We start from the raw sequence: 25,864 nt of genomic DNA, 5'->3' as shown, positions 1-25,864 counted from the left end.
GATGAGCGAGTATACTCGCTAAAGGCAATTGCTCGAGTGAGCATTGCCTTTAGCGAGTATCTCCCACACTCGAGACTGCAGGTTCGGGTGCCGGCAGCGGGCACGGAGCTGCGGCAGAGAGCAGGGCGGAACGGAGGGGAGATCTCTCTCTCCCTCTCTTCCCCCGCTCCCTCCTGCTGACAGCCGCTACTCACCGCTCCCCCGTGCCGGCACCCGAACCTGCAGTCTCAAGCTGGGGAGATACTCGCTAAAAGCAATGCTCGCTCGAGCAATTGCCTTTAGCGAGTATACTCGCTCATCTCTATTAATGACCCATGTTCAGGCTGTGATGAATGTAAAATGTGTGATGCAGATATTGACTGGGGATAAAAGTTTCCTCCCCCCTCTGCATAAGACTTTACTTGTTTGTGATGTGGATGGGCAGACTGTAAAGTTTAAATGAAGGTATGAAGAAAGACGCAATCGGCCAGTATCGAAGGGGTGGAGCTTGATGATGTAAAAGTACGTAATGGGTCATCCCTCTCTTGTTCACAAAGGAGGGGGTAAGAATCTTGGGCAGCCAGTAAAAGTTTTTTTTTTTTCCCTCTCAAATTTGATAAGACATTGCAGGCAGGATCAGATTAATAATGAATTTGCTCAAAGGATATCACATTTCAAATATGGATAGATGTTTCTAGATTATTCTGCCCCGATGTAACTCATGTCTGTTATTGGTGCTAACATCTTACAGGCCTTATCTGCATCCATCAAATTTTTTTCCAATGTTGTAATACTTTGAACCCGGCTACTCTTCTTCCAATTGAGTACCCTGGTTCAAAGGGGGGAAGGAGGAAGGCATAGGTGATCTAGGTATTGCAGATCAGCTATTTTTAATTTTTTTGCAACAAGATTCTGATCTATTTGAAATAGAATATCAGCCTGATTGTCTAGCATTGATGCAACAAGAAAATTTAAGTTTTAAAAAGTTAATGGAACCCCTTGTTAACAATGCATATTTTGAGCTTTTTGTAGATGGTCCCAGGGTGATTGACGACTGCACACCGGATATGCAGTGGTCACACAACAAGATATTCTAAAAGCAGAATGCCTCCGCATGTCTCAGCACAAGAAGCGGAACTGAAGGCCCTCACTGAGGCGAGTAGAGTGGCAGAAGGTAAGACAGCAAACATTTACACTGATTCCAGGTATGCATTTGGCATAGCTCATGATTACGGCCCAATATGGAAGGCCACACAGTTTCTTACCTCAGCAGGACAGCCAATTAAGAATGGTGCAGCACTGCAGAGTCTCATGGAGGCCCTACTTCTACCTGACAAAGTGGAGAGCTCACACCAATTCCTACACTGGAGAAGCAAAAGGCAACACCCTCGCAGACCACACAGTAAAGGCAGCGGCCTTCAAGCCGTGGAAGAAAAAAAGAAAAGAAGACATTGAAAAAAAAACTTTGGACATTGAAAAAATTTGAACATTGATAAAAACTTTGGACTTTGATATGCTAAGGACTTTACAGTTACAAGCCAGCAAGGAAGAAAAGGAAAAATGGACTAAAAATGGGAGCAGCAGAAACAGGACGGCGTATGGCGAACAGTCAACAGAACTTTCCTACCACGGTCCCTGTGCCCCATGATGGCCCAGCTGATGCACGGAAAGACGCACTTATCAAAGCAGCAATGATGTCGGCACTTGAACGAGGACAGGTGGCTCCTGGGTTTTCTGTAGCTGCTGCATCATTTGTCCAATCTTGCATGAGCTATGCAAGATTGGACCGCACAGAAGTTCATAAATGAGGTAATCAGCAGATACAGGGTACCAGAAGTGATTGAGTCAAGCAAAGGTACACACTTCACAGGTGAAATAATGCAACACATCATGTCTGCTCTGGGTATATCCCAGGCCTTATACAGATCCTACCATCCAGAAAGTAGAAAGCATGAACGGTACCCAGAAATTTAAGATACAGAAGGCAATAGAGGAAACTGGCAAATCTTGGATTGAGTGCCTTCCATTAGTTTTTCCTCAGGAGGGTACATACCACAGTAGCTGAGCTTGGGGAATGATTCTCGTTAATTTTGTCATAGGCCTCTCCAAGGAATTGTCAGTAACACATTCTGCAGTCTCTGCTTCTCTCCCAGTTCCTACAGACGAGTGTCACAATCTAAAACCAGGTGACCGGGTCTATGTGAAAAAGTTTGAGATAGAAGGACTGCAAACCCGGTTTGAAGGTACCTACCAGATGTTGCTCACCACCCCAACTGCAGTGAAGCTCGAAGGAAAGCCCACTTGGATCCACGCTTCACACCACAAAAAGGCCCTGGGTCCTGGACCACAGAACTCATGATCCTGCATATCCTTTACATGCTATGGGCAGGGTGGGGGACCTGGGTTGAAGTGGCTGTCACACGTTCAGGGGCAGGAAAGGAGGGAAACTGGAATCCCTAGTCCGGAGAACATGAAGGGGAAGTGACATTGTGGTACAATTCCTCTAACACACACATAGCCACATACACCTTTGATTAATGTACACTAGCCCTCTGTTTCAGGGATCAGAACAAATTAATACAATCAAATGTGCAATATGAAGGCTACACTAAGGGTGAGAATTCAACATCACATCGTACTAAGAGAGAAATTGACGCTCCAGGTGGCAGTTTTGATCCACATATATATAGACTAGCTGATATACCCGGGTTTGCCCGAGTTAATTTGGTACTGGTGTTTATCTGGTGTTCACACGGAAAATCTAATGCAGTCGTGGTTACTTTACAGATACCGGGGAAAAAATATGTTCACCATTTTGCATTGTTCTTTGTGTTACCCAGGAAACACCACATGGAGGCAACCATGCGACGTTTCCTTTATATAAAATGACATCAGGAAGTGAGAGAATTAGATTACGTACATAAAATTTGGACGCTAATTCTTTTCCGCTTAGAATTGAATAATTGAGTTGGGACCCATTAACGTTTCCAATTTATGACATAATCAATGCCTGTGCCAAATTTCAAGTTTCTATGACACCGGGAAGTGAAAGAATTAGATTCCGTACGTAAAATTTGGACGCTAATTGTTTTGCGCTTAGAATTGAATAATCGAGTTGGGACCCATTAGTTTTTCCTATTTATGACATAATCAATGCTCCTGGCAAATTTCAACTTTCTATTACACCAAGAAGTGAGAGAATTAGATTCCGTATGTAAAATTTGGACGCTAGTTCTTTTGCGCTAGAATTGAATAATCGAGTTGGGACCCATTAACTTTTCCTATTTATGACATAATCGATGCTTGTGCCAAATTTTAAGTTTCTATGACATTGGGATGTGATAGATTTAGATTATGTACGTAAAATTTTGACGCTAATTTTTTTGCGCTAGAATTAAATAATCGAGTTCGGACCTCCTTACTTTTCCTATTTTGGACATAATCTATGCTCTTACCAAATTTCATGTTTCTACGATATTGGGAAGTTGGAGAATTAGTGGCGAGTTAGTGAGTGAGTCAGTGAGGGCTTTTGTCTTTATGTATATATAGATACAATAGGAGTGCCAAGGGGGTTGGCAGATAAATTCAAGGCCAGAGATCAGGTTAAAGCAGGTTTAGAGTCCTTATTTGGTATTGTCACTATTAACAAGAATGTAGACTGGATAAATGATTATCCCCTTGATCAAAAAAAGTATGAGTAACGGACTAGACAATGTGACACCGACATTACCCTTGTTCGAAAAAGATGAAGAGCCAGTCCCGATAATGCCAACTACCGTACGTTACCAAAGACATGGAAAGATAGACTAGTACTGCACCTGCCTCGATCTCCTAAGATGGACTGTCAGTGGATTTCCTATTTGCCTAGGGATAGTGCAGAAGACCTTAGGTTCCAGCGAGAGCACACTCTGCGGGGTGTTAACTTGTACAGATAGAGGGTATGGATGTCCGGAAAATGAGCCCAGGGAATCCATGGCCTCCTTCTGAGGTGAGGTAGGGATCCCCCCTCCTAGGAGTAGGGGCTTATGGGCAGTGGGAAACCCCTGACGCAAGGAAGAGGTGACCGAGGAAGAGGGCAAGGTCTGGTGCTTGATCTCCATATAAAGTTTTTAGGGGGGTTTGAGAGAGAAATATATATTTTTTTAGGTAGAAAATATATATATATATATATATATATATATATATATATATATATATATATATATATATATCATTATGTGTCTTTCTTTTCATATGTATACTAATTCTATTTATATATACAGTATATATACACAAATATATACACACACACTACTCCTATGCTCTAGTACAAAAACTTAATTTGTCGCCTTATATCAGAAAGCTTTGCAAGGCTGAGAGAGATGTGTCCAGAAATTCAGAGATAATACAGAACCGCATACGAAGGCCGCGTGCTTGGCTATTTTCCCAGTATCAAGATAACGACTGTTTAACTACATATATGACTAACACTGACTGCCTCAGGTGGAACTGCGGACTTCACATATATGGTTATGCGGTGGTTTTGAGCCAATGAGACCATTACCCATTTCTAGTGACGTGACCAAAGGGTATAAGACCCCATGTAATCTGTAATAAAGTGCGCAGTTATGTCCCTGTGTGAGGAACTATACCAGACCCCCGTGTGTGGTGTTTCTTCTTTACCGCTGGCATCGGGGCATTGGGGTGGGCCTGATTGGTGCTGTACGCAGAATTTCCCTGACAGTCTCTTCTGCTGGGTGGTTCCATCTGGCAGTGGATCAACAAAATCCATAACAGTAGGTTATGTAACCTCCCTTCGGCCGTGGCACAACGGTTCGGATCATCAAAGATTTAACCCATAGCGGTCGTGAAGATATCAAGGCTATCACAAAGATTACTGTTGATCTCTATGGATGATGAGGCCCAGGCAAGCGCTTCATCAGTGAGGAGGTTGATGATAAAGAATACCTTTTTCTGGTCACTGGTAAACAAGGTGGACTGCATCTGAAAATTGATTCGGCATTAATTTAGGAAACCTCTGTATTGGTAACAATCTTCCGCAAATTTCGTTGGCAGTGGTATGCAGATGTCTGCCGCTGAATTGCGCATCTCCATGAGTTGCTTTTGTAATCCATTGATCTCTTGTTGCATATTAGCAAACTTTTTCTAGTAGGAGGCACAAAATTCCTGGAGCTCCTAAATTAATTTTTTTTAGAGTAGCCACTACGGAATACTGTTTGGGTGTGATTATTTTGTATTGGTTTCAGGCAGTTGGTTGGAGCCTCAGATGTAATAGCCAAAGGTTTGGAGAGTAGTCAAGGAACAGCCAAGAGTCAGCAACAGGAAGTCTCAGTTTGCAGTACAGATGGATGTGGCGGGTAGAATAGTCAGAAGGGAAGCCAAAAGTCAGCAACGGGAGATCTCGGTTTATAGTATAAATGGATGAGACAGGTAGCATAATTGGAAGGGAAACCAGAAGTCAGTGTCAGGAGGTCTTGTAGAAATAGCGGAGGAACAGGTAAATGGAGCTTGATCAAACGGTGCTGTGGAGCAGAATAATCATGCACTAAGGTAGTAGCAGGGTCAGGCTTTTATGCGAAGTGCAATCAAGACAGAGGGGGGTCAGGACCAGGAGGCAGGAACTAGGTAACTGGGATCAGGAAACATGGCTGAAAGACAAGGGAACTCGGTAGTGAGAGCTACTCACTGCAGCACAGGAGGTCTCGGGTTCGATCCCTGACAAAAGCAGTCACACATGCTGAGTCTTGCTTCTCTCTCTGTTCCACTAAGTATCCATAGGGATCTCTGGTGTGGAGAGCAGATGCCTCAGAAATTGCTGTATGTTCTCTTATGTCAGAAGAGATGTCGAGCAAGTGATAGGAAAGTGACTACCTTGGAAAATTTACTGAATAGCTAAGCACTAGCTATAATTTGGCTGAGCGCTCAGCCAATCAGCACAGCCCTTTCAGGAGGCGGCCTGCTGAAAGTGCTGTACAGCAGTGTTGGGGAGCCAGCCGGAGGACGCGTCTGAGCGGCAGAGAGGTGAGTAATTTTTTTTTCTTTTTTTACCAGTTAATGATGATTTTCAGGGAAGGGCTTAAATTTCAAGCCCTTCCCCAAAAATCATACTGCGGGATTTGCCACAAACCACTGCTTTCAATGGGACCGGCAGAAGCAATGGGATAGCATGCTGCACTTCTGCCACATCTGTCACAGCTGTGACAGCTGTGGCAGAGGATTCCTTTATCCCCGCAGTCCCCACGGGGATGAAGGAAACTCCTGCCACAGCTGTTGCAGCTGTGGCAGAAGTCCGCGGCATTCTCCCTATCTTTTCAATGGGACTAACGATGCTGCCGCTGGCCCCATTGAGAAGACTGGCGATATCCCGGCGTCATGCCGGCATCTTTCTTGCGCTGCGAGGTGAGTGTTTTCACTTGCTCTCGCAGCACAAGAGAGAATAAAACGCCAGTGGGTGTCAGCCCTAACTGTCCTATCTGAGGTATGTGGTCAATCAATTGGTTTGTGGTATAGGGATGTCTGTATTGAGTTGTTTGAAATTTTTATGGTGGCGTCCAAAAAGTTTATTTCTGTATATGAGTAGCTTAATGTCAGGTTTATGGTGGGGTGAAATTCATTGACTCTCGCATGAAATTTTATTAGTTCTTGTTCAGTGTTGGTCCAAATGATTATGATGTCATCAATGTAGCGGAAGTAGGACAGTGGTTTGCTGGAGCAGAGGGCCAGAAAGTCACTCCAGTTTTACCATGAAAAAGTTGGCATATTGCAGTGCCATTTTACTGCTAATGGCAGTTTTGGTGAGTTTCAGGAATATCTTTTTGCCAAAGGAGAAATAATTGTGTATGAGGATGAACCTTGTGAGTTGTAACACGGATTCAGAGGCAACCCCGTTGGCCTCAAGGTGTGCCTGGCAGGCGATCAGTCCATCTTCGTGTGGGAAGTTGGAGTATAAGGACTCCACATCCATGGTGGCCAGGATTGCGCCATCTGGGAGGGGACCTATGGTTGAACAGTGAAGTGCTCTGTGTAGGTGACCAGGCATGAGGTGTGAACAGTCCTGTTCAGTGTGTATGTGTTATGTATGATGAATTGTGGATCCACTGTGTCGTCCTGCCGAGTGGAACCACCCGACAGGATAGACAGCGGACATCGAGGAGACGACTGACCAGACTGCAGAAATTCAGTACGAGAACGAAAATGGGCCTTACCCTGAACTGTGAAGGATGAGCTATCCCTGTCCTGGAGATACTCCTGAAGGTGGAGAGATCCAGGCCGCCTTTCCTGACCCTAGCTCCTAGATGTCCCTCCGTATTTGGTGAGGATGGAAATCCAGGGTCAAATGTACCGGGTCACACAGGTATGAAGGATTAAACATGAGAAAGAAACCAGAGACAATCCTGAGCAGAGATGACAGGTACAGAGAATGGACAAACAAACCCAGCAGCAAAGAAACGGAAGCTGGGAACACCAAGGTACAGTGTTAATTGGTTTAGGATAAACACAGAACTGAACACAGACAAAAGGCTTCTCAAGCAGCTTGCATGCAGTCACACAGGAAAAGACAACAACACCCAAGCATTGTGGGTAAGGTCTGAAAGGTTTAAATAGGAAGCTGATTGCAAAATCCCCATAAGGTGGGTGGAGGAGCCAGACACAGTAACTCTGTGAATGCTTGAAGAAGCAGAAACAGACTCAAGAGACAGGACGACGCATCTGTTTGCTAGACCTAACAGTACCCCCCTCCCTAAGGCCTCTCCTCCTCCTCCCCATTCTCTGAAAAAATTCCCGAATCAGGCATGGGGCATTGATGTTCTCAGAGGGCTCCCACAACCTCTCCTCAGGCCCATAGCCCTTCCAATCTACTAAAAAATGGGTCTTTTTCCTAACCATTTTAGCATCCAGAATAGCTTTGACCTCGAAGGTGTTTTCTGCCTGTATCTGGGATGAAACCAGCCTGTGTCCTTTAGAATACCTATTGAGTACTGGAGTTTTGGCAGGGAAACGTGAAATGAGTTTGGAATATGCAGGTAGGGAGGGAGTTTCAACCTGTAGCAAGCAGAGTTAATTATCCCTATTTCCTCAAACAGGCTCAAAAACCGTGGAGCAGTTTGTAAGAGGGTACCCTCAACCTGATATTCTTCGAGGAGAGCCAAACTTTATCCCCAGGTGCAAAGTTGGGGGGCAGCCTTCGCTTGCGATCTGCAAACCTCTTCCACCGATTTTTCAAGATTCATCTTGGTCTCTTGCCATATCCTAGCAAAATTCTCTATGGAGGAAGCTGCTGCAGGAACCTCGGGGATGATGGTGACAGGCAAAGGGAATCCCGGGGTGGTGTCATAGACAATGAAGAATGGAGAGGTTTTAGTGGAGTCGCTAACATTTGGGTTGTAGGAAAACTTGGCTCATGGCAGAAGGCTGACCCAATCATCCTGATGGGAATTAATGAAGTGACAGAGATACACAGACATAATTTGACTCCCCTACTCATTGAATTGTGGGTGGTAGGATGAGGAGAAGTCCAGGAATATGCCCAAGAGCTTGCAGAGAGATCTCCAAAACCTGGACGTAAATTGCACTCCTCTGTCCGATACAACCTCTTGGCCAGCTGCCCTGTGGAAGGCAGCCCAGGCAAAGGCACAAAATGTGCCATTTAAGAGAAGCGGTCCACCACTACCCATATTACGGTACAGTTGTTGGAGGATGGTAGATCCATGATGAAATCCCTGGCAATATGTTGTCATGGGACTTCAGGTATGGGTAACAGACACAGAAGGCCCGCAGGTCTTGACTTCATTATTTTGTTCTGAGCATAAGAGGCACAGGTTGACACAAACTCATAAATATCTTGTCCAATAGACGGCCACCAGTACTTCCAGTGGATGAGTTTGTTGGTCTTTCGTTGACCGGAGTCCCCACTTAACCAAGACCCGTGGCCCCAGACCAAAACCTTTCTTCTCTTGGCCTCAGGTATGTAGGTTCTCCCAGGTGGCACGTTCCTCAACCAGGCAGGTGCCGCAGTTACCAACCTAGCAGGGTCGATAATGTACTGTTGAGTCTCCTCCACATCCTCACAATCGAAGTCTCTGTTAGCGCATCAGCTTTGACATTTTGAGCCATGGGTCGGAAATACAACAGGAAATCAAATTGCGTGAAAAACAAGGACCATCGAGCTTGCCGAGGATTAGGCCGCTGAGCGGTCTGCAGGTATGTCAGGTTTTTATGGTCCGCATAAATTATGATAGGATGAGAGGCTCCCTCTAGTAAATATCACCAGAACTCCAGAGTCATTTTAATGGCCAACAGCTCCTGATCCCCGATGAAGTAGATCCATTCTGCCAGAGGAAATGATTTTGAGAAAAACCCACAGATTCTCTTTTTGCTAGATGCGGCTTTTTCCAGTAAGACCACCCCTGCTCCAGATGATGACGTATCAAACTCATGTAAAAATTGTTTCCCCTCCTCTGGTCCATGTAATAATGAGGCCGGTGAAAATGCCTCTTTAGAAGCCTGGAAGGCTGATTCTGCCTGTGGAGGCCAGTGGTTGGCATCTGCTCCCTTTCTCATGAGGACAGATATGAGTGCCGTCAGGGAGGAAAAATGCTGTATGAATTGCCGATAGAAATTGGCAAACCCCAAGAATCACTGCGTAGCCCGGAGTCTGGAAGGTCGAGGTCAATTCAAAACTGTGGAAACTTTCTCTGGTTCTATCTCTAAACCTTGCTTGGAGGGAGGAAGTGAGCTGTGACTATTGTGAATGGTGGCTGCTGTGTTATCTTGATATACGTGTCTCCTCTCAGTGTAATCCTGTCTGTGCAGGGAGGGGAGGAGGTGAGCTGTGACTATTGTGAATGGTGGCTGCTGTGTTATCTGTATATAGGTGTATTCTCTCAGCGTAATCCTGCCTGTGCAAGGAGGGGAGGAGGTGAGCTGTGACAATTGTGAATGTTGGGTGCTGTGTTATCTTTATATAGTTGTCTCCTCTCAGTGTAATCCTGCCTGTGCAGGGAGGGGAGGAGGAGAGCTGTGACATTTCTGAATAGTGGCTGCTGTGTTCTCTACATATAGGTGTATTCTCTCAGTGTAATCCTGCCTGTGCAGGGTAGGGAGGAGGTGAGCTGTGACTATTGTGAATGGTGGCTGTTGTGTTATCTGTACTTAGGTATCTTCTATCAGTGTAATCCTGTCTGTGCAGGGAGAGGAGGAGGTGAGCTGTGACTATTGTGAATGGGGTCTCCTGTGCTCTCTACATATAGGTGTATTCTCTCAGTGTAATCCTGTCTGTAAAGGGAAGGGAGGAGGGAAGCTGTGACTATTGTGAATGGTGGGTCCTGTATTCTCTACATATATGTGTCACTTCTCAGTGTAATCCTGCCTGCGCAGGGAGGGGATGAGGCAAGTTGTGACTATTGTGAATGGTGGCTGCTGTGTTATCTGTATATAGTTGTGTCCTCTCAGTGTAATCCTGCAGGGAGGGGATGAGGCGAGTTGTGACTATTGTGAATAGTGGCGGCTGTGTTATCTGTATATAGTTGTGTCCTCTCAGGGTAATCCTGCCTGTGCAGGGAGGGGAGGAGCTGTGCTGTGACTATTGTGAATGGTGGTTCCTGTGTTCTCTATATATAGTTGTATTCTCTCAATGTAATCCTGTCTGTTCAGGGAAGGGAGGAGGTGAGTTGTGACTATTGTAAATCGTGCGTCCTGTGTTCTCTACATATATGTGTCACCGTTCAGTGTAATCCTGCCTGTGCAGGGAGGGGGGGAGGTGAGCTGTGACTGAATGGCTGCTCTTTACACTGAACTCTCATTGTGCAGGATTTTATCCTGGACAATGAGTGTGTATAAACAGTCTCTCCCCCACCCCCTCTAAGTACACTGAACAGCAGGAGAACATGCTGTACTGTAGAGGGACTTAGAGGGGGCAGGGCCTGGGGGGGGAGACTGTAGATCAGTTCAACAGAGGTGGGCGTATCATGGACGGGGTTAGGACAGGAGCTGAGCTAGGCCAGGAAATCCTGCTTTTTCATTTCTCTTGCTGCCATCTGGAGTGTGCACACAGAGGGTTAAGAGCGCAGGGCATTGTGGGAAGGCAGCACAATGGCACTATCTTTTAAAAAGCTGCATTGAACATCAGATTTCAAAGTAAGAAACGGACATTACAGATCATATGCCTGCCGGTTTGAGCCCCTGTATGCTGTGTGTTACAATGCTTAGTGAAAGGGAAGCATCATTTTTATTAAAAAAAAATTTACCCTGTGTGGCGGGACAACTCCTTTAATGACCAGGTCAAATTTTGGAAATCTGAACTGTGTCACTTTATTTTAGAATAACTCTGTAAAGGTTTTGCATATCCAATTGATTCTGACATTGTTTTTTTGAAACATATTGTACTTCATTTAGGTGGTAAAAAAAGACAATTAGAATTGTGTATATTTATTAAAAGTGCCAAAATTGGGAAAATTTTGAAAATATTATTTTTTCACACTTTCAACTGCAATATCCCAAATATGTACAAACGTACTGTACAAAGTTTTGAGGATATATATATTTCCATCTGTTTACTTTATTCTGGACATGCATTTGAAAAACTTTAGTTTTTTTTTTTTAATTTAGGAGACGTATTTTATATATATATAAACAACATTACTTATCAACATTTTGAGGAACACTTACGTTTTCCTACACCAAGCCCAGATTGCAAATACTTCAACTGTCTTTTTACTTTTACGTGATCGCTATTATCCTTTGGATAACGGCGATCATGTGACAGGAGACCACTCACCGCGGCTCTCGGTCACTGCTGCAGGCTCTTGGCTACCTTTAGTAGCCAGGAGCAAGGAGAATTTAAATTTCCCAGGCCCTCTCCAAATTCTGCGCTTGCATCCGCCATTTTGGTGACGGGCTCGTGCGCAGAAGCCGGGGTGAGGTCCACAGATAAATCTAGGGGCCTTAGATACGTAATTTCATCTTTCCTTATGGAGGTGATCGTAGAGGAGAGATGAAACAAACTTTTTTTTCACACTTCATTTTTTTACTTTTACATGATCGCTGTTATTCATTGGATAACAGCGATCATGTGACCACGGACCACATACAGTGGTTCCCGGTGACAGTTCCCTGCTCTCAGCTACTTATACTAGCTGGAAACAGGGAGTTTTAAAATTTCCTGGGATTTTGCGCATACGCATGACGTAATTCCATCAGGTGGGCATGCACAGAAGACTGGCGTCAGGTCCTGGCGTGACCGGGGGAACTTCCTGAGGCCCCACATGACAGCTCCAGGATGTTGAGTACCTCGGAAACTGACAGCATGGAGCTGTCACGTCTAGAGATGAGCGAGTACCCAAATGCTTAGGTCCTTGTTATTCGAGTCAAGCTTTTCGTAAAATTCGAGGGCTCTATTCGAGTAACGAACCCCATGGACTTCAATGGGAGACTCGAGCATTGAATCTCTCTCTCTCTCATTTTCCCAGCCAGCCACATACTGCGTGAAAACCCGGCTGATACACGGCCATCTGAATAAGCCCTTATTTTGATAGATTGGACTTTTACAGACACAGTGATACCAAATGTTTTTTTTTTTTTTTTAACATTAAGATTCTTTTATTATAAATATGGCAAAAGGTTTTTTTAAAATTTTATTAGCTTTTTTTTAATGCAACTCATATGCTATATAAATATACAGAAATATATTTGATGTTTCCAGCCTATTTCACAACTGTGATTAACCCCTTAACGACGGCCCCATCGGGATTCTACGTCCTGGTCGGCTGGGCTTTATTCCTAGAGGACGTAGTTTTATGCATCCTCTAGGAATGACAGCCCTGCAGGCTCAGGATCTGATAGCTCCGTGCTGCCGGTTACCGGAGGTAGCTGACAGCATGGAGCAGTCATCCCGGGCCGCGGAACCCCACCCCCGTTAACGCGATCGCCGGTATCCACCGGATACCGGCGATCGCGTTAAAGTCAATGCAGAGTTAAAAACAATTAAAGTTTCAGCTCCGCTTACGGATCGGATCCGTAAGGGGAGCTGAGAGTACTCACCCCCGGTCCTCCGCAGCGTCCGGATCCTTCTGTCTTCTCCCCGGCACTGCCACCGGCGTCTGCGCATGCGCGCCAGACGAATTACATCACGCGCATGTGCAGAGAGCCGGGAGGCCCGGGAAATTTAAAAACTCCCTGCTCCCGGCTCCAGGGAGCTGTCACCGGGAGCCGCTGTATGCGGTTCCAGGTCACATGATCGCTGCTATCCAATGGATAGCAGCGATCATGTAAAAGTTAAAAAAAAGTTTAAAAAGTGTAAAAAAAAAATAAAAAGTTTGTTTCATCTCCCCCCCATGGATCATATCCATGAGGGGAGATGAAATTAGGTACCTTAAGATGCCAGATTTATCCGCGGACCTTGCCCGGCTTTTGCGCACGCGTCCGTCGCCAAAATGGCAGACGCAGGCGCAAAAGCCGCAGATTGGCGCGGTAATTTAAAATCTCCCCGCAACTGGCTACTAAATGTAGCCAAGAGCCTGGAGATTTCATGGGTGGCCACGGTACGCGTTTCCCAGTCACGTGATCGCCGTTATCCAATGGATAACGGCGATCATGTAAAAGTTTTAAAAAAGCTCAATTTTCACCTCCCATCACGGATCGGATCCGTGAGGGGAGGTGAAATTACTAAAATAAGGCGAGGTTCCCAGCGAGGTTCCCTGATGGGATCCTTATCTGCGGACCTTCCCCCAGTTTTGGCGCATGCGCCCGTCGCCAGAATGGCGGCCGCAAGCGCAGAAACTGGGGAGGGCAAGAGAAAAAGGTAGCCAAGAGCTTAGAGATGTCACGGGGGGCCACAGTGAGTGGTCTTCGGTCACGTGATCGCCATTATCCAATAGATAATGGCGGTCACGTAAAAGTCAAAAGACAGTTAAAGTTTGACGCTCCATTCAGTTTGGGCCCCGTTGTGTCGTTTTGGTCGCTCACGGGTTCTAGAAGTGGGCAATGGGGCCTTAAATATCTTCAACCAAAATGTCTGTTCTGAAAACCACCTGCTGCTCCTTCCAGTTTGGGCCCCGTTGTGCATACGGACAGAAGATTAGGGCAACAATGGGTATGTTTCTGAACAAGGGACAAATGGGAGTATCCATTTTTGGGTGAAAGCCTCCATTTATATGTCTGCTGTCCAAAAAAAAATGTTTTTAAAATCACATAATTGATAAAAAAAAAAAAAAATCGTAATTTTTTCCTTCTGCTTTGCTTTGCTTCATTCAAAAACTGTTGCGTCAAAATATGCAGTACACCCCTAGATTAATGCGCTAAGAGGTCTAGTTTCCAAAATGAGGTCATTTGTGGGGGTTCTCTATCGTTTTGGCCGCTCGAGGGGTCTACAAGTGAGCAATGGGGCCTAAAACGCCTTCAAGCAAAATGTCTGATCTGAAAGCCACCGACTGCTCCTTTCGGTTTTGGCCCCGTTGTACATACGGACAGAAGATTAGGGCCACAATGGGTAAGTTTCTGAACACGGGACAAACGGGGGTATCCATTTTGAGGTGTAAATCCTCGTTTTCATGTGCACTATAGAAAAAAATTCTGTGTTAAAAATTAGGTATTTGCAAAAATATGAAATTTTATTTTTTTTACTCTAAATTGCATTAATTCCTGAAAAGAAACTGTGGGGTCAAAATACTCCTGACCCCCCTCAGTGAATACACTAAGGGGTGTAGTTTTTAAAATGGGGTCATTTGTGGGGTTATCTATAATTCCGACACCTATGAGCCTTTACAATCTTGGCTTGGTGCCGGAAAATAAAGCGTTCCTCAAAATGTTGATAAGTAATGTTAAATTTGTACGTCTCCTAAATGGTTTTAAAAAAAACGAAAGTTTTTCAAACGTGCATTCAAAATAAAGTGAACAGATGGAAATATATATCTGAGCAAAAATTTATACAGTATGTCTGCACATATTTGAGATATTACAGTTGAAAACGTGAAAAAATGACAATTCTTTCAAAATTTTCCCATTTTTGGGGTTTTTAATAAATATACACAAATTCTATGGGTCTATTTTTACCACCTAATTGAAGTACAACATGTGCCGAAAAAACAATGTCAGAATTACTTGGATATGTAAAGCCTTCACGGAGTTATGATATGTTAAGTGACACATGTCAGATTTCCAAAATTTGGCTCCGTCACTAAGGCGCAAACAGGCTTCGTCACTAAGGGGTTAAGTTATAATTAGCATAGCAGTGTACTGAATGTTATATTTTGTTTACTTCTTATAGCACCTCTATCAACTAGCATTGTACTGGAGGCTTATAGTTTGGCTGCTTCTTATAGCACCTCTATCAACTAACACCCTGTGCTGCATATCATTTCAGTTGTATCATTTCTCTGAGGTCAGCATGCTGTGTGAATAATAAAGTGGCTATAAATGACTGCTCTTTCAGCTTACCTAGGAAACTTATAATCAGATTGTTTGCATAGTACCTTTATTAAGTCACACTTTTGTATCATACCCTTTTAGCTTGCCTAGCTAATAGAGATGAGCGAGCACCAAAATGCTCAGGTGCTCATTGCTCCAGTCGAGCTTTCCGCGATACTCGAGGGTTCATTTCGAGTAACGAACCCCATTGAAGTCAATGGGCGACTCGAGCATTTTTGTATATCGCCGATGCTCGCTAAGGTTTTCATTTGTGTAAATCTTCAAAACCTACGAAAGTGATGGAAACGACACAGATACGGATAGGGCAGGCAAGGGGCAACATGCAGGGCTGCATCTCAGGTTCCCAGTTCTCACTATTAAGCCACAATAGCGGCAAGAGTGGCCCTCCCCAACAATTTTTACTTTGGACAAACCCTCATTAGCAAGGCACACCTTAGCTAAGCACCACACTACCTCCAACCAAGCACAATCACTGCCTGCGGGACACACCGCTGCCTCTTCTCCTTGGTTACATGCTGCCCAACCCCCCCGCACGACTCTGCGTCCAATGGGGACTCCATGTGTCCACACACTACTCATTCTGTTTGGATGTCGGATACCTCATCGACAACGCAAGAGGTAAACCATCTGCACTCTGCACCCTACCCAAGTCTGTCAGTGTTTTGGGGACAGACAGGTAAAACACCTCAATGGCAAGTCTGTGTGCACCCACAGCATGAGTGGCTAGCAGGAACACACAGACAGTACAGAAAGAAATCCCATTGCAGTGCCCCGGATAGCTGCGGTTGCGTGAGAGGAAATACATGTTGGCTGCGGCCCACACGCCATGCCCTAGTCAGTCTGGGTTGTTTTTCGGGCCAGATAGGTAGAACATCGTGATAGGAAGACTCAGTGCACCCATAGTATACACAGACCCCTGTATTATTCCTGTAGCAAAGGTATAAGCTGACCCCAGTAACATTTATGTTGCAGAAGTCTAGGGAGACCCCATTAACATTTCTGTAGTAACAGTATAGACAGACCCCAGTAACATTTCATTAGTAGCAGTATAGGCAGACCCCTGTAACATTTATGTAGCTGCAGTATTGCCAGACCCCTGTAACATTTCTGTAGCAGCAGTATATGCAGACCCCCTGTAACATTTATGTGGCAGAAGTATAGGCAGACCCCTGTAACATTTACGTGGCAGAAGTATAGGCAGACCCCTGTAACATTCAAGTGGCAGCAGTATAGGCAGACCCCTGTAACATGTAAGTGGCAGCAGTATATGCAGACCCCTGTAACTTTCTTGTAGCAAAAGTATAGGCAGGCAGACCCCAGTAAAATTTCTGTAGTAATAGTATAGGCCAACCTCTGAAACATTGGGATACCATGAGCGTAGGCGAAGGCCAGAAAAATTAAGTGCATAAGAGTGTAGGCGTGGGCCCCAAAAATTAGGGTACCAAGAGTACAAGTGTACCTCTGAAAAATGTATTAACCGAGAAAGCAGGTGAAACCCATAAACATTTTTTTAAAGATACAGCTCACTGTTGCCTAATTTGTAACAGAGCCTGGAGGCAGCCCTGTTGAAAAAATTGGTTCATGTTACAGTCTCAATACTTTTAAAACTTTGAAAAATTGTTAAAATAATTGGTAGATGTAGATGAGCCTTTTCGGCCGCAGAAAAATTGGCCATTACGCGCGATAACATGTTGTTTCTGGAGGAGGAGTAGCAGGAGGAGGACTAATGTCAGAGACAGATTGACAAACATAAATGCCCCGTTTTCCAGGTGATAAAGAACAGTGCTTTTATCTGCGGTTGCAGCGAAAAGATTCTTTAGGTTCCGCTGCTCTCCGCCGGTAGAGAAGAGAAGTCTGGGGAAATCCAGGCTTTGTTCATCTTTATAAGTGTACGCTTGTCCGTGATAATTCCCCCAGCTGCACTAAACACCCTCTCTGACAAGACGCTAGCGGCAGGGCAAACAAGGACCTCCAGGGCATACAGGGCAAGTTTGTGCCACGTGTCCAGCTTTGACACCCAATAGTTGTATGGAGCTGAGGCATCACGGAGGACGGTGGTACGATCGGCTATGTACTCCCTCACTATCTTTTTACAGTGCTCCCTCCGACTCAGCCTTGACTGGGGAGTGGTGACGCAGTCTTGCTGGGGAGCCATAAAGCTGGCAAAGGCCTTGGAGAGTGTTCCCCTGCCTGCGCTGTTAATGCTGCCTGATCTCTACACCTCCCCTGCTACTTGGCCCTCGGAACTGCGCCTTCTGCCGCTAGCGCTGTCAGATGGGAAGTTTAGCATCAGTTTGTCCACCAGGGCCCTGTGGTATTGCATCACTCTCGAATCCCTTTCCTCTTTGGGAATGAGAGTGGAATGGTTCTCCTTGTACCGTGGGTCGAGAAGGGTGTACACCCAGTAATCCGTAGTGGCCAGAATGTGTCTAACTCGAGGGTCACGAGAAAGGCAGCCTAACATGAAATCAGCCATGTGCCAGGGTACCAGTATGCAACACATCGCTGTCCTCACTAGGAAGATCACTTTCCGGATCCTCCTCCTCGTCCACAGGCCATACATGCTGAACAGATGGGAGGCAAGCAGCATGGGTACCCTCTGCAGTGGGCCCAGCTGACTCTTCCCCCTCCTCCTCCTGCTCCTCCCCCTCCTCCAAAACGTGCTGATATAGACATGAGGGTGCTCTGACTATCAAGCGACATACTCTCTTTCCCCGTCTCCTGTTCTGACCGCAAAGCATCAGCCTTTATGCTTTGCAGCGAACTTCTCAGCAGGCATAGCAGAGGAATGGTGACGCTAATTATTGCAGCATCTCTGCTCACCATTTGGGTAGACTCCTCAAAGTTTCCGAGGACCTGGCAGATGTCTGCCATCCAGGCCCACTCCTCAGTAAAGAATTGGGGAGGCTGACTCCCACTACACCGCCCATGTTGGAGTTGGTATTCCACTATTGCTCTACGCTGCTCATACAGCCTGGCCAACATGTGGAGCGTAGAATTCCACCATGGGGACACGTCGCACAGCAGCCGGTGCTCTGGCAGATTAAACCGATGTTGCAGGGTCCTCAGGATGGAAGAGCCGTGGTGGACTTGCGGAAATGTGCGCAGACGCGTCGCACCTTGCCGAGCAGGTCTGACAAGTGCGGGTAGTTTTTCAGAAACCGCTGAACCACCAGATTGAAGACGTGGGCCAGGCATGGCACGTGTGTGAGCCTGCCGAGCTGCAGCGCCGCCACCAGGTTCTGGCCGTTGTCACACACGACCATGCCCGGTTGCAGGCTCAGCGGCGAAAGCCAGAGGTCGGTCTGCTCAGTCAGACCCTGCAACAGCTCGGGGGCCATGTGCCTCTTGTCACCTAGGCTGAGTAGTTTCAGCATGGCCTGCTGACGCTTGCCCACTGCTGTGCTGCTGCGCCACACCGACTGCTGGTGACGGGCTGCTCACATTTCTTAATTGAGAGGTAGAGGTTGCGTAGGAGGAGGAGGAGGGGGAGGGTTTAGAGGAGGTGGCATAGACCGCCGCATTTACCAGAACCGAGGAAGGACCCGCTATTCTGGGTGTGAGTAGGACGTGTGCGGTCCCAGGCTCTGACTCGGTCCCAGTCTCCACCAAATTCACCCAATGTGCCGTCAGGGAGATATAGTGGCCCTGCCCGCTGGTACTTGTCCACGTGTCTGTGGTTAAGTGGACCTTCCCAGTAACCGAGTTGGTGAGGGCATGATTGATGTTGCGGGAGACGTGCTGGTATAGGGCTGGGACGGCACACTGGGAAAAATAGTGGCGACTGGGGACTGAGTAGCGTGGGATCGCCGCCTCCATCATGTTTTTGAAAGCCTCCGTTTTCACAAGCCTGTACGGCAGCATCTCCAGGCTGATCAATTTGGCAATGTGCATGTTTAATGCTTGAGCGCGGGTGCGTGGCGGCGTATTTGCGCTTGCGCTAGCGACAGCTGGACGCTGCACTGAGAGACATTGCTGGATGGGGCCGAGGACAGCAGAGGTGAGGGTGTGGGTGCAGGCCACGAGACGCTCGTGCCTGTGTCCTGAGAGGGGGGTTTGATCTGAGTAGCAGGTTGGGGCACAGGGGGAGAGGCAGTGGTGCGACCCAGAGGCGGTGAACGGCCTTCTTCCCACCTTGTGGGGTGCTTGGCCATCATATGCCTGCGCATGCTGGTGGTGGTGAGGCTGGTACTGGTGGTGGCTCCCCGAGTGCTCTTGGCGCGACACAGGTTGCACACCACTGTTCGTCAGTCGTCCGCGCTCTAACTGAAAAACATCCACACCTTTGAAGACCTAGGCCTCTGCAGGGTGCCTTGGCGCAAGGGGGTGCTTTGGGAAACAGTTAGGGGAGTCTTCGCTCTGGCCCTGCCTCTACCCCTGGCCACCCCACTGCCTCTTCCAACCTGTCCTGCTGTTGCACTTGCCTTCCCCTCTGAAGACCGGTCCTCAGTTGGCTTAGCGAATCAGGTGGGGTCAGTCACCTCATCGTCCAGCGGCTCTTCCTCCTCTGTGCGCTCCTCCCTCGGACTTACTGCCCTTACTACTACCTCACAGATAGACAACTGTGTCTCATCATCATCGACCTCCTCACCAACCGAAAGCTCTTGAGACAGTTGCTGGAAGTCCCCAGCCTCATCACCCGGACCCCGGGAGCTTTCCAAAGGTTGGGCATCGGTCACGACAAACTCTTCAGGTGGGAGAGGAACCATTTTTTCCCAATCAAGGCAGGGACCCGAGAAAGGTTCGTGGGAGTCTTCCTGCTCATCTGAATGTGCCATTTTCATGGAGTGAGGAGGCTGGGAGGAAGGAGGAGCAGCAGCGAGAGGATTCAGAGTTGCAGCAGTGGACGGCGTAGAAGACTGGGTGGTCGATACATTGCTGGATGCATTTTCTGCCATCCACGACAGGACCTGCTTACACTGCTCTGTTTGTAATAAAGGTCTACCCCGTGGACCCATAAATTGTGATATGAAGCTGGGGACCCCAGAAAGTTGCCTCTCTCCTAATCCCGCAGCAGCCGGCTGCGATTGACCTGGACCAGGAACTCGGCCTGTGCCCACACCCTCACTTGGACCTCCGCGTCCTCACCCGCGTCCACGTCCACGTCCTCGAGCCCTACTCCTACCCCTCAGCATGGTGGATTACGAATAGAGCAGACACAGAGCGGTGTAAATAATTATGGAATTATTTGCATACACTTTCACGCTGACAGCGGTATTGTAACGCTAACTCCAAGCAGAAACAAAAAAATACGGAAGGCTGCAAGCAGGCCTAGCTGTGCAATAGTGATGCACTACAACTCCCACCAGATACCCTGTAAATTTCAGACGGTCAGAGGTAGCCTATCAAAGGATCTTTTTTTTTAAATTTTTTGAAAAAGAATACAGGCTATATAGCGTGTACATGACTTTCCCTCTATCAGTGGCTGTGGCCGTACGCTGTGCGTTAAGTTGACTGCAGACACTGACCGGTGTAAATAATTATGGAATTATTGGCGTACAGTTTGACGCTGAGAGCCGTATTGTAACGCTAACTCCAAGCAGAAACAAAGAATAAGGAAGGCTGCAAACAGGCCTAGCTGTGCAATAGTGATGCACTGCAACTTCCACCAGACACCCTGTAAATTTCAGATGGTCAGAGGTCGCCCAACGAAGGAGCTTTTTTAAAAAAATTTTTGAAAAAGAATACAGGCTATATAGAATGTATATGACTTTCCCTCTATCAGTGGCTGTGGCCATATGCTGTGCGTTAAGGTCACGGCAGACACAGACCGGTGTAAATAATTATGGAATTATTGGCGTACAGTTGGAGGCTGACAGAGGTAATGTAACGCAAACCGCAGGCAAAAAAAAATTATACGGAAGGCTGCAAACAGGCCTAGCAGTGCAATAGTGATGCACTACAACTCCCACCAGACAGCCTGTAAAATGCAGACGATCAGAGGTAGCCCAACAAAGGAGCTTTTTTTAAAATTTTTTGAAAAAGAATACAGGCTATATAGCGTGTATATGACTTTCCCTCTATCAGTGGCTGTGGCCGTACGCTGTGCGTTAAGTTCATGGCAGACACAGACCGGTGTAAGAAATTATGGAATTATTGGCGTACAGTTGGAGGCTGACAGCGATAATGTAACGCAAACTGCAGGCAGAAAAAAATTATACGGAAGGCTGCAAAAAGGTCTGGCTGTGAAATAGTGATGCACTACAACTCCCACCAGACAACCTGTAAAATGCACACGGTCAGAGGTAGCCCTAGATGAGGAAAAATAAATTTTGGTGCAAAACTGCTCCCAGCAGTCACAACAGTAATGCACACGGTCAGATGTGGGCCTAAGAAGGACCATTGGGGTTCTTGAAGACAGGAACCTACACTAACACTTTTTCACTATAGCAGCAGCAGCAGCACTCTCCCTAATCTCTCCCAGTGTGTGTCTGGGGCGAGCCGCGGGCGGGACCGCTTTAAGTACTCTGCGGTCACTTGATCTCACCAGCCACTCACTGCAGGGGGGTGGGATAGGGCTGGAACGTCACAGGAGGAAGTTGTAATGCCTTCCCTGCATGTCTATTGGCCAGAAAATGGCATTAAACATGCAGGGAAGGAAATGGATTTGACTCGAGTACCGCATGGTGCTCGTCTCGAGTAACAATCATCTCGAGTACCCTAATACTCGAACGAGCATCAAGCTCGGGCGAGTATGCTCGCTCTTCTCTATTCATGATCATTATTTGCTCCTTAATTCGAATACACAAAAGTCACACAAAGGACAAGACTTCTGTTAGGACACATATTTATAAGACACAGAATTTGAAGGTTTATATAACCAGATGTTCTTCCTCTTTTTATACAGTTGTCCAGATCTGCTCCATAGAGTAGATGCCACAGTGTAATGTGCATTCAGTGGTTCATGATTAGTAGTTTTCTGTTTTCTTAAAGTCTATAAAAATAGAAGAATTTTGTAGATCAAATAGACAAATTTCTGTAGAGCTTTCAGAAATATTCTAGCTGGGACCTGATAGGTCATTTTATTATTTATTATACAGACTGCAAAATTGATTTAGATTAATAAAACCCACCCTGATACTTTAGAAAAGTGGTGCCTAATTTCACATGAAATAACTGTTGGCAACCACTATCTTATCTCAATACGAAGAAGGACACACACTGATACCAGACTACAGCAATTCTGCTTATTACTTGAGGGAACAAAGTATGATCATGCTGAAATTCAGTGGTGTACATAGAAGAGATGGGACCTCAAAGTGAAGATCAAATAATCCTTGCCCCCCTTTATGGTGCAATTCAGGACAGAAGGGTCTGGTATTTGCCCCACCACCACCACCAATGACCCTCGTAAAAATCCCTCACCCCTTTGTTTGATAACAGTGTAGTTCTTAAAACTTGTTTCTCCCGTGTATGGAAATGTCCCATGCGTAGATATAAACAATTGTTTGGATGCACACCAGGGCTCAGAAGGAAAGGATCAAAAATTGTGTTGAAATAATTCTTGGAAGTACCCAGTACTGTGGAACCCCCCTAAAAATTATTCCCATTTGGAAACACACTTTAGTGTATTCATTTAGGGGTATAAAAAGTGGTAGAATTTTGAGGGAGGATTTACTGCTATGTCAATTTATGATCTGGGGTGTATATAAACTGTGTGGAGCACATCAGGGATTAATATTTTTTTTTGGGGGGGGGGTAATTACATTTTTGTTGTACAGATTTCATTTTTATTGCATTAACGCATGGTGTAAATCATGTTAACTTTATTATGCGGGTTAGTATGATTACGGTGACAATAAGTGTAAATAGTTTTTTCATGTTTTACTGCTTTTGCTTAAAAAGTACTTTTTCGTCACCATAATCCATATTCAGAAAAACATTATTTTTTCCCATCTACGACAATATGTGGGAGCTTGCTTTTTGTGGAATGACCTTCAAATCCCTTAGATGTCACTGTCGCATTGATGGGGTTAAGTTACGTGGATCAGTGCTAGCTTTGATAGCTTTGGTAGCTGCAGCAGGAGTTCAGTTGTCAGTTATAGCCAAGTCTCACCTAGGACACTACTAGCTCAGCAACGTACATGTACAATAGTCTGCGCTAATACCTTGGCAGCTGCAACATACCTGTATGTCGAATGTCACCTAAGGGTTAAATCCAAAGACAAAATAATCATGGCTTATTCCTTACCTGAACTGCAGGGGGCACTATAATCAACCACAGTACGATCATCTGCAATTTAAATAATGTATATATTTAATAAATCAGGAGCAGAATTTCAATCAAAATAAGGCCGTATTTACAATGACGATTGCAATCTGGTTGGAACTCGCACAAAGAATAGTCCATTATTTTCTATGTGTTTATACACAAATGGGGATCTTTTTTTTCTCAGACCAATAGTCCGAGATAGCAAAATTTCATGTCCTATTTTTGAGTGATTTTACTCATTCATTACGCTCACATCTAAATGTTATTTGCATGCAATTGCGACATGCTTTTGTTTGTACTATTAAAACTAAATGCGACTTTCACACACTTGAAAAATGCATTTTTCTAGCAAAATGCATCACAATCACACAGTTAAAATCACATTTACAAGCAGGATATTGATCTGATTTTTTTCTGACAAATATCTTGCTTGCCTGTGTAAATATGGTATAACTAGTCTTTCCAAAAACATATTGTGGTGATAGGGCAGGATCATGATTAGTAGCAGACCCTGCATAAGGACCCCCTATTCTTTGGATAGGAGAAAATAATAAGTAGAAGTGTCATAATACACTCTAAACAATTGTGCTATATTGTACTCTGCCAATATAATACAAGCATTCAGTACTAAATAAAAGTACACCAAACACAGTGCCCACATAATCAGCACATATAAACTGAATGATCACTTTATTAGAAATACCCATCTAGTAATACATGGGATCTGTTTTGGCCATTACAATAATTCGTTGTGATATCCATCCCTACATATAAGTGGACCTGAAGGGAAATGGGGGGTGGGGGTTTGTGTGTTGAATGTGGCTCACTGGTTAGCACTGTTAACCTTCAGTGCTGGGGTCCTAGGTTTAAGTCTCATCAAAGACAGATCCTGCACGGGCTTTTAAAAAGTACAAAAAAATCTTGTCCTTGGTCATATTATAATCACTGATAACTTGAGAAGAGTTGGTTGGGAGTTATCCTGATTGCTAGATTGGAGTCAGGAAGGAATTTTTTCCCCCTAGAATGAGGAAAATTGTCTTTTAACTCAGGATTTTTTTTTGCTTTCCCCTGGATCAATTAGATCATCGGGGGGATGGTTGGGGGGTTAATAGGCTGAACTAGGTGGATACAACTCTTTTCAGCTTTAGGGCTCCTTCATATTGGCGATGCGATTTCCGTCCACACGCGTCACGGCAGCAACGTGGCCAAAAATTGCATGAATGGGAGGCAGCCGCGACCAAATTTCCTGTTTAAATGCCTGTTCAGATGTGTTGCGTGCGGCACATATACGTTGCAGCCCGAATACTGTCAGGCAGGGGGAGAGAGTTTAGCTCTGCTAAACTCCCTCCCCTCTCTATCCCTTTCTCGGCTGCTGGCAAAGGGAGGGGACAGGACGGGATAGGAGCTAGTGTGCTAATCTCGCGCCCTGCCCCTTCCTTTGCCAGCAGTCGGCAAGGGGCGGAGAGGGAGTTGAGCAGATTTGCTGCTAAACTCCTTTCCTACCCCCCTTTTCTGGCAGCTTCCATAGGAGTCTATGGGACCGGCTGACATATTCCGCCCAAAAGATAGGTCCAGACTAGAGATGAGCGAGCACGCTCAGATAAGTCAGTTACTCGAGCAAGCCTCGCTCTTCTTGAGTAACTGCATTCTTGTCCGTGCGTGCTCGGGGGGGTGGTGGGGGTGAGCGGGCAGCGGTGGGTGGGAGAGAGAGAGAGCTCTCTCTCACTCTCTCCCCCGCTATTCCCTGCCGACCCTCCCCCCCCCCCCCCCCGAGCACACTCGGACAAGAATGCAGTTGCTCGAGAAGAGCGAGGCTTGCTCGAGAAACTGACTTATTCGAGCGTGCTCGCTCATCTGTAGTCCAGACCTATCTTTTCCGGCTCTCGTGCAATCGGCCGGCTGGAATGCACACTGTGTGTGCTATCTATTCCAGCCGACCCATTTTACACCCCCAAAAATCGCCCACCTGAATAGATGCATTGGAATACATCAGATCGGCACAATTTTCGGCTGGCATTTAATCGCGGAGATTTTGCTCTTGTGAATAAAGCCTTACATACTATGTTGCTTTTTGGTCAGATTTGAACCCAAAACTCCAGAGCAGCTAACAACTTATGCAAGGTCTTCCTAATTTATTCTCTGGAGAAGACGAAACACAGAGAACATACAAATTCTATGCAGATGTTGTTCTTGGTTACACTTTAACATAGGATACCGGCACTATAAGGCAATAGTGCTAATGACTGAGCC

At 45.8% G+C, this 25,864-nt stretch overlaps 1 protein-coding gene across 1 annotated transcript in view; it reads right to left on the bottom strand.

Moving 5' to 3' along the window:
* Positions 1–22,206: 22,206 nt before the first annotated feature.
* The window catches only part of LOC136626666 (alpha-2-macroglobulin-like), a 109,400-nt gene continuing 105,742 nt past the window's right edge, over positions 22,207–25,864 (bottom strand). Inside the window, exons 35-36 of the mRNA XM_066601684.1 lie at positions 23,594–23,635; positions 22,207–22,336 (exon numbers count right to left, since the gene is read on the bottom strand). Of these exons, the coding sequence (XP_066457781.1) occupies positions 22,311–22,336; positions 23,594–23,635 (68 nt within the window). The 3' untranslated portion in view covers positions 22,207–22,310. The remainder of the gene's footprint in view (positions 22,337–23,593; positions 23,636–25,864) is intronic.

This window comes from Eleutherodactylus coqui, chromosome 4, assembly GCF_035609145.1.
Source record: "Eleutherodactylus coqui strain aEleCoq1 chromosome 4, aEleCoq1.hap1, whole genome shotgun sequence".
Taxonomy (NCBI): Eukaryota; Metazoa; Chordata; class Amphibia; order Anura; family Eleutherodactylidae; genus Eleutherodactylus; species Eleutherodactylus coqui.
Note: the sequence above shows the minus strand (reverse complement) of the source record. Positions and strands in the feature narration are given on the sequence as shown.